At 46.2% G+C, this 14,100-nt stretch overlaps 1 protein-coding gene across 1 annotated transcript; it reads right to left on the bottom strand.

Moving 5' to 3' along the window:
* Positions 1 to 7,509: 7,509 nt before the first annotated feature.
* Positions 7,510 to 11,836, bottom strand: LOC139752981 (uncharacterized). The gene is made up of 4 exons (XM_071669141.1): positions 11,706 to 11,836; positions 9,664 to 10,899; positions 9,196 to 9,525; positions 7,510 to 8,004 (listed from the first exon to the last, which is right to left on the bottom strand). Exons 1-4 carry the CDS (start codon positions 11,718 to 11,720, stop codon positions 7,510 to 7,512), a joined length of 2,076 nt encoding a protein of 691 aa, XP_071525242.1. The 5' UTR covers positions 11,721 to 11,836.
* Between the last annotated feature and the right edge of the window lie 2,264 nt (positions 11,837 to 14,100).

Here is a 14,100-nt window from a genome sequence, read left to right as displayed (position 1 = left end):
CTTTGAGGGAATACCCTCACCTGGCGCAATTCTCTGTTCCCTCTTTTGGAAAATTAAAAAAAAAAAAAAAAAAAAAACGAGAGGGGAGGATTTCCAGCCCCCCGCTCCCTCCCCTTTTAGTCGCCTCCTACGACACGCAGGGAATACGTGGGAGGTATTCTTTCTCCCCTATCCCCATGGGAAATATATATTCGCCATTTCCCGCGTTAGCGAGGTAGCATTAAGAACAGAGAACTGAGCCTTAGAGGGAATGTCCTCACTTGGCCACCTTCTCTGTTCCTTCTTTTGTAAATTAAAAACGGGAGGGGAGGATTTCCAGCCTCCTGCTCCCTATGTATTTTTATGACATCAACGTAATTACCAGTTTTTTTTATATAAAATTTCTAATACAAGGAAACGGGTAAAATAGATACTCATTTATGGGTCATCTTCCATCCACGAATAAATGTCAGATTAGTGTATGAGTAAACATTAGGAAAGTATTCAAGATGATTGTAAGCATAGTATTGATTGGAGAGAATCTTTTGCTGGCATCATAGTTCGAGGAGTAGATAACTGGTTCTGCCCATTTGCATACCACTGACAAAACCCCTTACCAATAATAAGAGGTAGACAAACCTTCTCTAGTATAACGCTATATGGACGCGCTACCGCATAGCATCTGTAAAACTGTATCAATATCGTTCTCAGATGTTTCTAAATGGACCCAGATGTACGAGGTCCTTGCTGCTATCTTCAGAATATAAACACCTCGATGTCTTAGATCAGCAATAAGCTTCATGCGGTATGATTACAACATAGAATAAAGGCATAATTGTGAACGCCATGGGGAAAGCGTGGCTCCCCTGAATATCTCTGTTACACAAGGAAGAGCAGGACAAGTTGAAAGTAACCTTGTCATGCAACCCTGCGTCTCGGGCAATGAGGTGCCACACGATCCCTCTCAACGATTGGTCCAGTTTATATACGTATAGACACACACACATCTCCGCTATAGATGCATGTATGGGTGTTGTTTTGAAATGATATATTTATCATTATTATTATTATTATTATTATTATTATTATTATTATTATTATCATCATCATCATTATCATTATCATCATTATTATTATATATGTAAAAATTTAGTTAAGATTTCTGAAATTCTCGCATCTATTTGCTAAGTCAAAATCATTAATCAGGAAGTCAAGTATATCTGGCTACCTCAGGAGGGAGTGAGTGTGGTGCGGTGGAGCTAGAATAGATCACAGCCGTTCCTACCCGTCCTCAGAGCCATCTCATGTTTTGAATACCTCCTGAGTTTTACAACTTAGGATTTAAGCACTTGAGTTTCGCGTCGGAAGGTGCGTAACTTTATTGCTCTGAGGTACGACAAAAGAATCCACTACTCTTTTGAAACTCTGTTGAAACTGGACCTGGAACAATCTTACGTTCCCATATTTACAGCGTATAAGAAAACATTTTTGTACCATTCATAAAGGAAAAATTATTGAGAGAAATGCCCACCAGAATAACCCTGTCCACACGTAATGGAAGGAAAGGAAGGTCAGATGTCAGGTCACGTATTTACTGCCCACCTGCACTCCACAGGGATTATAATGCCCCGCCTCACTACTCCCTCTGTGCTTTTAAGGACCTCAATACCTGTACAATCTCCCCCACTCTGTCTGAGGATGTAATAAACGAAAGAACTCACCGTTTTTTTCCTCTTTCCAGTGGTGATTGTTGCATATATATATATATATATATATATATATATATATATATATATATATATATATATATATATATATATATATATATATATATTCCAGAACCCCTTTGTCAGAAAGAGTCCTGGTATTACTGTTATAATTCTAATCATCATGATTATTATCATCAATTATCCTCATTTTTACTGAAAGAAACAGTGGTGGACAATTGAAGTAAATCCCCAAAAAGTTTACAGAAAAGACGAAAAGTAGAACTAAGAAAGCAAGAGAACACGAGGAGAGATTACCCAACACAGAGAGAGAGATAGACAGTCGCTTAGCTTCACCGTTGCTGGGTAGAAACGTCAGCAACGTCAAACAATTACGCTTGATGTGTGAGGCGGAGTATCGTTTCGTATTACTATGTGCTGCAAACAGTCATGGGTATTGTTACTCACTAATATGTTCTAGGGGCGTATACGTATCAAAAGCTGTACCCTTGTAGATGAATACAAGGGAGTTATGGTACCCATTTACATCCTGGCTGAGGGAAGTTCTTCGTCTGAAGATCCTGCGCAGCTTTCTGCCATGTTGTCTGTTTTGACACAGTGTTTGTTGTCGGTTCGAAATGCAACTTTGTGCATTGAGTGTTTTGGGCTGCAACTTTACGTTCATTACGTATTTCACCGAAATGTCCTACAAGCTGTTGATTCTAAGGTGGTATGTTGCTGCACAGGGAGCTGTTTTGAATCACTCTCTCATGTTTACTGTTGGACAGGGGAAAGTAAACTGTTCCACGCTTGTGTGATTCACAGTTCACCCAGTTCAGGTAATCTGAAAAATTCTCTACGTAGCGCGACGCTAAGGGGAGCGCACGTCTCGCAAGGTCCTCCCTCAGGTGGCTGGACGGGTCTTGGTGGCGTTTCGTGTCATTTGTCACAATGCATGTTGCTATCACATGTTATCCAAATGAATAGATTCAATGCGGATGAAGACGAGAGATTATGATAACAAACCATCCCCATGTGACCATGTCTATACTGAGAACATTCTATAGTGTTACAATGTTTCCATCATCACCATGTTGGTAAACACATATATGTCTGTTCGTGCTAAACATTACAGTGTCTCAGATTTGTCGCTTAATCTTGGCTGTCATTATATATATATATATATATATATATATATATATATATATATATATATATATATATATAATGCAGTTGCTGCACCAGTATTGGGGACGCGAATTATACTTACGGATATTGATATAATTTCTACTCCGATTGCTTCGGTTCCTGACTGTGACGTGCAACGACGCCCTAAACAAGTCGTATTAGGTAACGAGGAGGCGATTCAATACGCTATACAAGAGTGAGTACTGTACCCTGTGGTGAGGGTATTAACCTTTAGATCAGAGGGAAAATTCAAGCGACCCACCATCACCATTACCCACAAGGTTCTCTTGTCATCTGTCCTTCCCCTGTACTGCCATGGATTCACCTCCTGAGATATAACAGTTCAGAGGTTAGTTAATTGCTTGATTGTCATGACCATCAATTACCATGCGTTACAGACAGACGGACACATCCAGTGTCTGGTTGTCTAAGGTCAACTGCGGGATTTGTCTTCGCTGTTCGTGGAACAAAGTAATTTCTGGAAGTTGGGAAGATAATGATGAGGAAAATATAAAAGTGTGACTTAAAAAATGTTATGTACTCGATTTTCTGAAGTTCCAGTCATTAGACTGGGCTACTCAGCTCAAGACTCCATGGATATGCTTTGAAGTCTTTGTAAGTCAGAGCGAGTGGTACTGTACTTTCGAATCTGTAAAGTGAATAAACTATAATCAAGAATATCTTATGTAATGACATTAAACATATTTAGAATACTGATGTCAATGGTATGAATTTAGAGCAATCAAACCCACATGTGGTAAAATATGTCACTGTACTGCTTGCTGTTATTTCTTGGTAGAACAGAACTAAGGTGAAGTGAAGCTGTTCCTCAACACGTAGCAAAAATACGTACAAAAGCCGCGAAAACATCAGGGGCGGTGATCCTCCTGCACAGTGGCCAACAGGGGAGTTACATGTTACATCTAAAATAGTTCTACAATCTTGTACCCTCCTTTGCTACGGCCGATCTTAAATGGACACAATGTTTGTGTTTTTATACATTATTTCTTCCTTGACTTCCAGAAGCTTACTGCGCCACATCTGGGTATTGACTGTAGGAACTGACGCCACAGCTGACGTAAAGATTCTATGCCACTTTTCGTGCTATGTAAGTTCTGTAAGCTGGACTACATTTCGGTATTCTGTTCATCAAACTTTAAGCTTTTACGTACATTTCTCCTCTGTCATTCTTCCATTCGCTCTTTAATACGTAATCTGTTTTCATTCTTTAGTTCTGCATATCTATTTACGTAAGGAAACAGTCACGGATGTTGGTGTTGCATTACGCCATCCTTTTTCGCTGTCGAGGCATCTACACGTCAGCCACTCCTCTGTTCAGTGTGGTGGATGTTGACAGATTTTCATTTACTGTTGTGGTTGTCGTGTCATCACAAAATTGTCACTGCTGTCGGTATCTGGCAGCTCAGTAACGTCTGCACTGTGGGTTGTTTTTCGTGACGTCACAGTTCCAAGTTGGCGGAATTTTCAAGTCACACACACACACAGAGCTGGACCGTTGTTGACAATCATTAAAGTTAGATGATTGTCGCAACTTAGACTCACAAAAGAACCTAAGAGTGGTTAACCCACTGCAACAGCGTAGAGAAGTGCCACTTTGTGTCTGGCGTGAATAGAGTAGAAAAAAGTGTGAATTTCTATAGCAAACGTTAAGAAAGCCGACATTGTGCTGGATGAAAGTAAGAACAGTGCCGTGAAATGCCACCACTGGAGAGGAAATAAAGAAAAAGAAAGCAAGGAGGAGGATCTTTGATCATGGTTACCATTCACTGGGTAATAATCTTAACATTTACGGTGTACCGTGTCTGCCACTGTACGTGTGCACAACGGGGTTTCAGAAGGGGTAATAGTTTCCACGTACAAGAGAGGATTTTGGATTACCACCGAGCCACACAGCAACGAAATTCGTACTATTATTTTATTCCAGATTATTTTCGATAAACATCTGCGGTCGTGCCGATCTGTCGGCTCCGAAATCATCCATATATGAGGCAAGAAATGATGAACAACAGTAGGAAGACTTGATGTTTTCAGGAAGAATATGATAACACGAAGTCGTGCAGAGTAATCAGTAGGTTCGCGTGAGTTGATTCTAAAGATGATGATCCAGTATGATCAAAACAAATCAACTGAGAATCAGATGAGCGAGTATCAAGCACATGTTGTAAACAAACTGATATTTATTGACAGATAGAAAGAGACAGCGAGAGATAACCTACATCAAACTGAGCTAAGCTAGTTTAATCTATCAGGCTATTTAACTATTGCTCGTCAATGAAATAGAATTTAACTACACAACAATTTAAACACAACCTAATACCCATACGTCAATGCTGATTGGCCCAGCTTAATGTCCTCAAATAACTTATGTTTACGACATAATTTGACATCTAAAAATAACCCCTGTTTTTCGAATGTCCCGAGGACCTGCGCGTGCGGTAAGATATAGGTGTCCGTGTATTGACGTTTGAGTGTAGGGGAGTGAGAGGCCGGGAGGAGTGTCAGCTGGCCGAGGAGAGGTGGTGGGGGTGGGGTAGGGACGGAGGTCTGTCGGGTCCCTCATACGGGGGTACATAACCCCCCTTCCCAACCACCACCTCCCTCCCTCCCTTCCTCCTCTGCCCTCCCCTTCTGCCCCGTCCCCTTCGCTTTAAAGAGGCTGTGAGATCAAAGGATCTGAATAATAGGAAGGCACCCAGGGAGGTGGCTTTTGAAAGTTCGGTCGAAGTGAAAATGGGAGAGGATAAGAGGTTGGATTTCGGGGTGTGGGGGTGGATGGTTTGCGTGGTAGGGTTATCTTAAGAGGTTAGGGGTGTGGTTTAGGGACGTAAACAAGAAGTAGAGCTTTGCTTTAAAGGACAACAGTATCGTTAAGATCTGTAGGTGTTGTTAACAAGCGCATCAGAACCGTGGTTAAAAGATTATGGGACCAGGGTGTCGTTAAACTTACGATGTTGTTAAACTCCATTTGGTGACGTAGTTAGGAAACAAGCAGACGTGGCTCGCCATAGCAATAAGGGGCACCGGCGTAGCTGAAGGACAAGGAACGTGGTTGGTAGACACAATCAATAAAGGTTAAGGGTGGTATTTAGAGGTAAGTGGCTTATTCAGGGTGGCAAGGTGTAGATGATAAGGTGCAGCCAGGACGTGATTAACGGAGCCTCTTGGCTGGCTGTTGCCGCCGTCATCCACCATAAGTTTGGAGTGGAAGACCCTCTGGCTCACGTAAGAGACGTGATCAAAACGTAAGGACATTGGAGTTGGGACTGAGTGAATGCTTTTGTTGTACAGAGTCATGTCTTTGTTGACGATGAATGCATTTATACAGGGAGTGAGACCAGCCAGCGTGGTGTGACAAGTAGGCAAGCCTGATGTATTGTGCCGCATAGTGTAGTGCGTCAAGTGAAACCATTCGTCCTGGGTTTCTCTGGTGTAGAAGCAAGCCGAGTGTGCGCTCTGGATAAAGAGTGTTCACTCCGGTTGAATTTCATCAACCCGGATCAAACTCGCTTTGGAGTTTGTCTTGGTCCCTTTGTAAGTTGATCAGATCCTTCTTGCTCTTATACCTTCCTCATGACGCGTGCGCCATCCGTTAGGAGTCCAGTCCCTCTGACAAGTCATTTACGTAGATCAAGAAGAGCAGTGGTTCCAGAAGAGCACATCACTAGTGACCTCAAACCATTTCGATAAGGCGGCCTCCCTGACAGTCAACCTTTGTTCCCTATCTTCAAGATGATCATGCTTTCTGGCAGCATAGATATAGACAATCCACCCAGCCTCCTCTTTTATCTAGAACGAGCCTCACTCCTCGTTGAAATCTAACACCTTCATTTCACATGACCATACTTTTCCCCGATACCATTCTCTCTCTCTCTCTCTCTCTCTCTCTCTCTCTCTCTCTCTCTCTCTCTCTCTCTCTCTCTCTCTCTCTCGGAACTTTACCTTTCCCTCGCAACATCTTCCACAAACATGCGAAGTGAATGTGTGTATACACATCCTCAGGACATACTGTGAATTTTCATGGGGACCTTGACACGCTTCACATTGGTCAAGACCATCTATTATTCTGTTTGTCATATGCTTTTCAATACTTCTCCTTCCCATACCATCTCACTGTTGTTAACAAGTGTGTGTGTGTGTGTGTGTGTGTGTGTGTGTGTAGCAGTAAAAGCACGAAATATGTATAGCTTTATTAAGTAGTCAGTCAAACAGTTATTCACCTTAACATATCAGTATGAAAATATATACAACAGCAACAATGTGGATCTCATTCATCAACAATAAACGTAAATGAACAATGATGTCAGACTGACAAGAAATATGATAGACGTGTAGACATAGTGCCCATCCAGAGACTGACGTAACTCTTGCTGTGCAAATAAGAAGACAGACGAGTCAGGATACTGTCAAGGCTACCAGCTGGACATACCAAGCTCAGGGAGAAGGCAGACTTTAGGATGAGGACACAGAATAACTATATTCAGAGACGTGGAGACTCGATCAACAAGATCTCATCTGCTGCATAAATTCGTGCGGTGGTCACCCGCGTGCATACCCGGACCTCTCAAATCTGGCTGGCAGTTCGAACCCTTCTTATAACGAAGCTCCGTTGCTCCGGTCAGGAGAAGAACCTCTGAATCCCAAACCTTTGCCCTCCTGTGCCGCCACTTCGGCCATTCAAGACGGGTAATTCGACTGTCCTTGCGGCAACCAGTGTCGCTCTTTTCCTCTGCAAGTTCGCAGGTGGTATGGAGGCGCTGGTCATGAAAGGGAAGCCTAAGGGGTCTCGGATGTCCTCTCTTGGAACCATAGCACTCACTACCTGCTGAGGAAACAGCTGGACGACTTCTCCTCCTGGTGATGACTGACGAACTCCGGCGTCCACTGAAAAAGACCCAGGCGACTGGAACCCTATTCCCGCACGTGACTGCTGACTGGTTCCAGCGTTCACCAGGGCAGATGCGGGTGACTGGAAACTAACCGATGCAATGGACTGGCGACGATCATCAGCGTTTGTTGGACTAGATGCTGGTGACAGGGAACCTATTGATCCCGGAATGAAAGACTCTGCTTGTGCATTTATTGGAGCGGGTGCCTGCTGTGTGAATGTGGACTGTGGAGCAGAGGAGGGTGCCTGCTGTGTGAATGTGGACTGTGGAGCAGAGGAGGGTGCCTGCTGTGTGAATGTGGACTGTGGAGCAGAGGAGGGTGCCTGCTGTGTGAATGTGGACTGTGGAGCAGAGGAGGGTGCCTGCTGTGTGAATGTGGACTGTGGAGCAGAGGAGGGTGCCTGCTGTGTGAATGTGGACTGTGGTGCAGAGGAGGGTGCCTGCTGTGTGAATGTGGACTGTGGAGCAGAGGAGGGTGCCTGCTGTGTGAATGTGGACTGTGGAGCAGAGGAGGGTGCCTGCTGTGTGAATGTGGACTGTGGAGCAGAGGAGGGTGCCTGCTGTGTGAATGTGGGCTCTTGAGCAGAGGAGGGTGCCTGCTGTGTGAATGTGGATTGTGGAGCAGGTGAGGGTGCCTGCTGTGTGAATGTGAACTGTGGATCAGGGGAGGGTGCCTGCTGTGTGAATGTGGGCTGTGGAGCAGAGGAGGGTGCCTGCTGTGTGAATGTGGACTGTGGAGCAGAGGAGGGTGCCTGCTGTGTGAATGTGGGCTCTGGAGCAGAGGAGGGTGCCTGTTGTGTGAATGTGGGCTCTGGAGCAGAGGAGGGTGCCTGCTGTGTGAATGTGGGCTGTGGATCAGGGGAGGGTGCCTGCTGTGCGAATGTGGACTGTGGAGCAGAGGAGGGTGCTTGCTGTGTGAATGTCGACTGTGGAGCAGAGGAGGGTGCCTGCTGTGTGAATGTCGACTGTGGAGCAGAGGAGGGTGCCTGCTGTGTGAATGTGGGCTGTGGAGCAGAGGAGGGTGCCTGCTGTGTGAATGTGGGCTGTGGAGCAGAGGAGGGTGCCTGCTGTGTGAATGTGGGCTGTGGAGCAGAGGAGGGTGCCTGCTGTGTGAATGTGGGCTGTGGAGCAGGGAAGGGTGCCTGCTGTGTGAATGTGGACTGTGGAGCAGAGGGGGGTGCCTGCTGTGCGAATGTGGTCTGTGGAGCAGAGGAGGGTGCCTGCTGTGTGAATTTGGACTGTGGATCAGGGGAGGGTGCCTGCTGTGCGAATGTGGACTGTGGAGCAGAGGAGGGTGCCTGCTGTGTGAATGTGGGCTGCGGAGCAGAGGAGGGTGCCTGCTGTGTGAATGTGGGCTGTGGAGCAGAGGAGGGTGCCTGCTGTGTGAATGTGGACTGTGGAGCAGAGGAGGGTGCCTGCTGTGTGAATGTGGGCTGTGGATCAGGGGAGGGTGCCTGCTGTGTGAATGTGGGCTGTGGATCAGGGGAGGGTGCCTGCTGTGTGAATGTGGGCTGTGGAGCAGGGGAGGGTGCCTGCTGTGTGAATGTGGACTGTGGTGCAGAGGAGGGTGCCTGCTGTGCGAATGTGGACTGTGGAGCAGAGGAGGGTGCCTGCTGTGTGAATGTGGGCTGTGGATCAGGGGAGGGTGCCTGCTGTGTGAATGTGGGCTGTGGATCAGGGGAGGGTGCCTGCTGTGTGAATGTGGACTGTGGTGCAGAGGAGGGTGCCTGCTGTGCGAATGTGGACTGTGGATCAGGGGAGGGTGCCTGCTGTGTGAATGTGGACTGTGGTGCAGAGGAGGGTGCCTGCTGTGCGAATGTGGACTGTGGAGCAGAGGAGGGTGCCTGCTGTGTGAATGTGGACTGTGGTGCAGAGGAGGGTGCCTGCTGTGTGAATGTGGGCTGTGGATCAGGGGAGGGTGCCTGCTGTGTGAATGTGGGCTGTGGATCAGGGGAGGGTGCCTGCTGTGTGAATGTGGACTGTGGTGCAGAGGAGGGTGCTTGCTGTGTGAATGTGGGCTGTGGATCAGGGGAGGGTGCCTGCTGTGTGAATGTGGGCTGTGGAGCAGAGGAGGGTGCTTGCTGTGTGAATGTGGGCTGTGGATCAGGGGAGGGTGCCTGCTGTGTGAATGTGGACTGCGGAGCAGAGGAGGGTGCCTGCTGTGTGACTGTGGACCGTAGAACAGGAGCGGGTGCCTGCTCTGTCACCACAACCTGAGGAGGAGGAGCGGGTGCCTGCTGTGTCACCACAACCAGGGGAGCAGGAGCGGGTGCCTGCTGTCTCACCACAACTTGAGGAGGAGGATCGGGTGCCTGCTGTTTCACCACAATCGGGGAAGCAGGAGCGGGTGCCTGCTGTCTCACCACAATCAGAGGAGCAGGAGCGGGTGCCTGCTTTGTGACTGTGGACCGTAGAGCAGGAGCGGGTGCCTGCTGTTTCACCACAATCGGGGGAACAGGAGCGGGTGTCTGCTGTTTCACCACAAGCTGGAGAGGTGGGGCGGATGGTATGGTAGGGGTTCCTACAGGGCTCACAGCAGGAGCCTCCTGTTTGACGGAGACCAGAGCAGGAGCAGGTGACTCGAGGGCAGCAGGAGGAGAAGCAGATAACTCGGCGTGATCAAGGGAAGGGGCATGGTCCTCTTCTTCCCCCTCTGATTCGTCAGTGCGAATATCCATCGGAAATTCTTCATCATTCTGGTGGCCATTGGCGTCGCTCTCAGACGAAAAGTCCGACTGGTCGACCAGGGGAGGATGGAAGCCTGGGGTTAGGACGACCGATGATCCAGGATAGAGGAAGGACTGGAAAGACACGGTTGAGACCTGTTCTGGGGGCGAGTCTGCCTGGTACCTCCTGATCATGACCTGGTGACCAAGACCTCCACCGTCAGTGTAGATGGTTTGGTGCCAGAGACCGTCAGCGCCAAGGAAGTAGTAGGATCCTTCGACTTGGCCCGTCTGATGCCGGATCTCCTGGTGGCCGAGGTAGTTGTTGTGCTCCGGGGAGGCCACGGCGTAGGAGAAGTTATGGTAGCCGACGTGGGATCCTTCGGTCTCCTCGGATTCATCAGAGGCGGAGGGGCGCGCCCAAGTCACCACCCCGGCGGCGGCAACCAGCACCTGGAACGAAAGAATATAGCAGGTGATTCCTCGCTGGTCAAGGTGGAGGAGGGTGGGTAGGGAGACGAACCCTGTCTAAAGACAAGGACCAGACCAGACTAAGGCCAGTCGAAGCCTTAATAAAGAAAAAAAAACTCTCCGTCATCGAACATATCACACAAGTGTTTATACAGCTAGTTGTATTCTGGCGTCGCAACAGGTGTTCATTCGTACAGGGGAATCATCGTTAGCAGGAATCAACAGCACCACATCACCTTCAGAAGCTGTTGTCATCACGCTGTAGAAATGACAGAAGCGCAGGCGCGCCAGTGATTCTGATATGTGGATGTTTGTTGCACAAATTCTAACGAGACGGAACTAGGCTCAACGCTCGCAAGACCTATTATCCTCGTCTTGACTACAGACATGCGAGGATGACGTAGATTTAAGTCTTGAGTATCATATTACCCCAAATACGGAAAGAACAGTTTTACATTAACATCTGACGGTACAATTGCAGTGTTCAAAGGCGGTTAATTCTGATATTTGATAATAATGATATTATTTTGAGTTCATCACAGTCAGACACACACACACTTGGTTTATTGCCCGTATTCCACTCCTGCTGTACCAAAAACGTTGGCGTAAATAGTCCATGGCTGAGGCACTGTATCTTCTGCAGGTAAGAAAAGTAAGTTAATTACGTTATGGTAGTTGACACATCATCTATTGATTACAAGATTCAATTCATTAGTTTATGGTCAGTTGGAAGGTAAACGAAAAATATAGATTAAATTATACTCGTATAGCTTCAGGTGCAGACTTACAATAAGGATCTTCATATCGCTGACGAAGCTCACATCGACTGCAAGGTGAAGTGACAGTTGGGGGCGCCAGTTGCTGCTAACCCGCCATATATATATACTCGGACTCCATACTGAGAAAAACTTGTTCCCCACGCGACCTGCCATGATTCCCCCATACAACTTTCATATAAAGGCGTTCTCTTTACTGGAGGTAGGCAAACAGTAGGTCAAGCTTACTGTCACTGGTCGAAATGATTATTGGTTTCCGCTGATGCAAAGTCAGGAGTGCGCGCGCGCGCCAGAAGCAGAGAAACTGTCAGAAACGGTTTCTTGGGTCGTCTGTCAATCGCTTTTTGCTTGTTTGCTTTTATGTTCACTTCTTGCAGGAAGTTTAGACTGGTGGATGACATACTTACAGCATCTATGCCTCTCAAATTCAAGATTTATCCTAAAGAGTTTCGCTTTAATCAGATATCGTTTACCTTAATGAAGCAATATGTAGTTGGCATGTGTACAAAATGTGTAAAACAACAGAATGACTTTTTCCAAGCATGCAGTGTATTGACTAATTTCATACATTACGGAAACATGAAGTCGAGGAAGTTTTTGTTTTTGGTTTCTACTCCGACCTCGTTTTAGGATCAGTTAGTTAGTTTGTTGGGTTCACTGGCCAGCGATCTATGAGGAAAGTCATAAGGCTTTATATAAGATCAGGAAATACCGTTGTTGCAGCCGTCAGTTGGAAATTTGCGAGTATTTTCATTAACTAAACAATCTGTGTTGAATCTAAATGGTAGCATATAGTGTCACAAACAGATCATTAACATTACCTATTTACCATTGCGACAAAATTATATGTCAACAATAAACACTAAAGCAGCATGTTTCGATGAGGTTGTAATCAGTAATCTTTGTTTAATAGTTTCATTGTTATGTCCGGATTAATTCATTCAAATCAATCTTTCGTATGAAATGTCCAGAGTAAGACGGTGTTAACAGGAGTTGAACAGGTTTCGCAAGGAACATCAAAATATGGAGGTAAATAAAGGTAAATTATCGCCAGTTTTCAAATTATCTACAAATTATGTTCCCTGACGGTAAGGAGCAGGGAGAGCGATGCAATGATCAGGTTCACAATATCGAGCAACTCAAAGATTGCGTTATTTGTGTGACAGTAGCTGTGTAGCTGTTCATCTAGACCAAATTCATACCAACAGCCGCTTTGTTTTTCTGTTGATTTCCGAGGGCGTTCCCTTCGGCGTGCCGAGGAACATAGCGAGACTACCTAGAGACGCTGGGGAATCCTTGATAACTGGTTTGCTTATGATGTGCAAACGGAGATTAGCGTAACGATGACGGAGATTGGCGTCCCGATGACAGGCTAATGGACTATCGCTGTGGAGGCGTCAGAGGCATCGAAATCACAAGGAAGGCTCTGTGTCTGGCGACGTGAGGTACGGCTTCACTGCCTGCAGTAAAAGAAGTAAATGAAGACCAGCATCAGCTTGTGGATGATGGTAACAGAGATTTAGGCTGGACGACAATGAAAGTATAAAGAACATGTCTGACGTTCAAAAGGTACACACTTTGATATCCTTTTGCACAGCCCTAGCCCGAGACTTTTCATCTCAAGGTGGTATAGATTGTGAATCGCCTTGTTGCCAAAAATGAGTAAATTACAGCAACAGGCCTATTTCATGTGTGTGTGTGTGTGTGTGTGTGTGTGTGTGTGTGTGTGTGTGTGGTCAGGTTGATGGCAAAAGAGACACCTCTAGTGAAGGTGAGCAACGGATGGGCGGGAAGTGGTGAGTGTAGGGGAAGGAGGAGGTGATGTAAGGGGGCAGCTAAAGGTCCCCAGGTGAAAGTCACTATCATAGGTGATGGTGTGAAGTTGATGACGACGGTGATGCACACCCTGGTGGTGATGATGACTCGTCATATTCATGGAGGTGGCAGGAGTGATGGTGAAAGTTTGTTTAACCTATAACGGGTGACGGTGGAAAATGATGGAAGGTGATTTAGAAATACATGATGGCATGGTAACGAATAGGGCAAATAGCAAGTGATGATAAGGTGTGCAGTATTGTCATTTTTGTATGTTGTTGGACATCTTGAAGGGTGTTGTACGCTGTGAGAGTGTGTGTATAGCCATACAGTTATCTTGAGCACTTGAAGAAATTGTTTAATATCATTCGATCGGTGGCTGTAATTTGACTTTAACGGCCCTAGTGATCCTGGCAAGAAACTGTTGCATGCAAAGCATATGTTCCTGCCTGCAGAAGGCATGTTGGTTTCTGACCATCTGCCAGGGTCATTAATGCCATCAAGTCGTAACACCTTCTTCAGATATTAGAGATAATTCTAAGACCAATACACACACACTAATTATGTTTGTGAGTCTTTCTGATTCTATAAT

The sequence above is a fragment of the Panulirus ornatus genome, chromosome 13, assembly GCF_036320965.1.
Source record: "Panulirus ornatus isolate Po-2019 chromosome 13, ASM3632096v1, whole genome shotgun sequence".
NCBI classification, from domain to species: domain Eukaryota; kingdom Metazoa; phylum Arthropoda; class Malacostraca; order Decapoda; family Palinuridae; genus Panulirus; species Panulirus ornatus.
The sequence above is the reverse complement of the archived record's forward strand: the minus strand, read 5'-3'. Positions and strand labels throughout refer to the sequence as shown.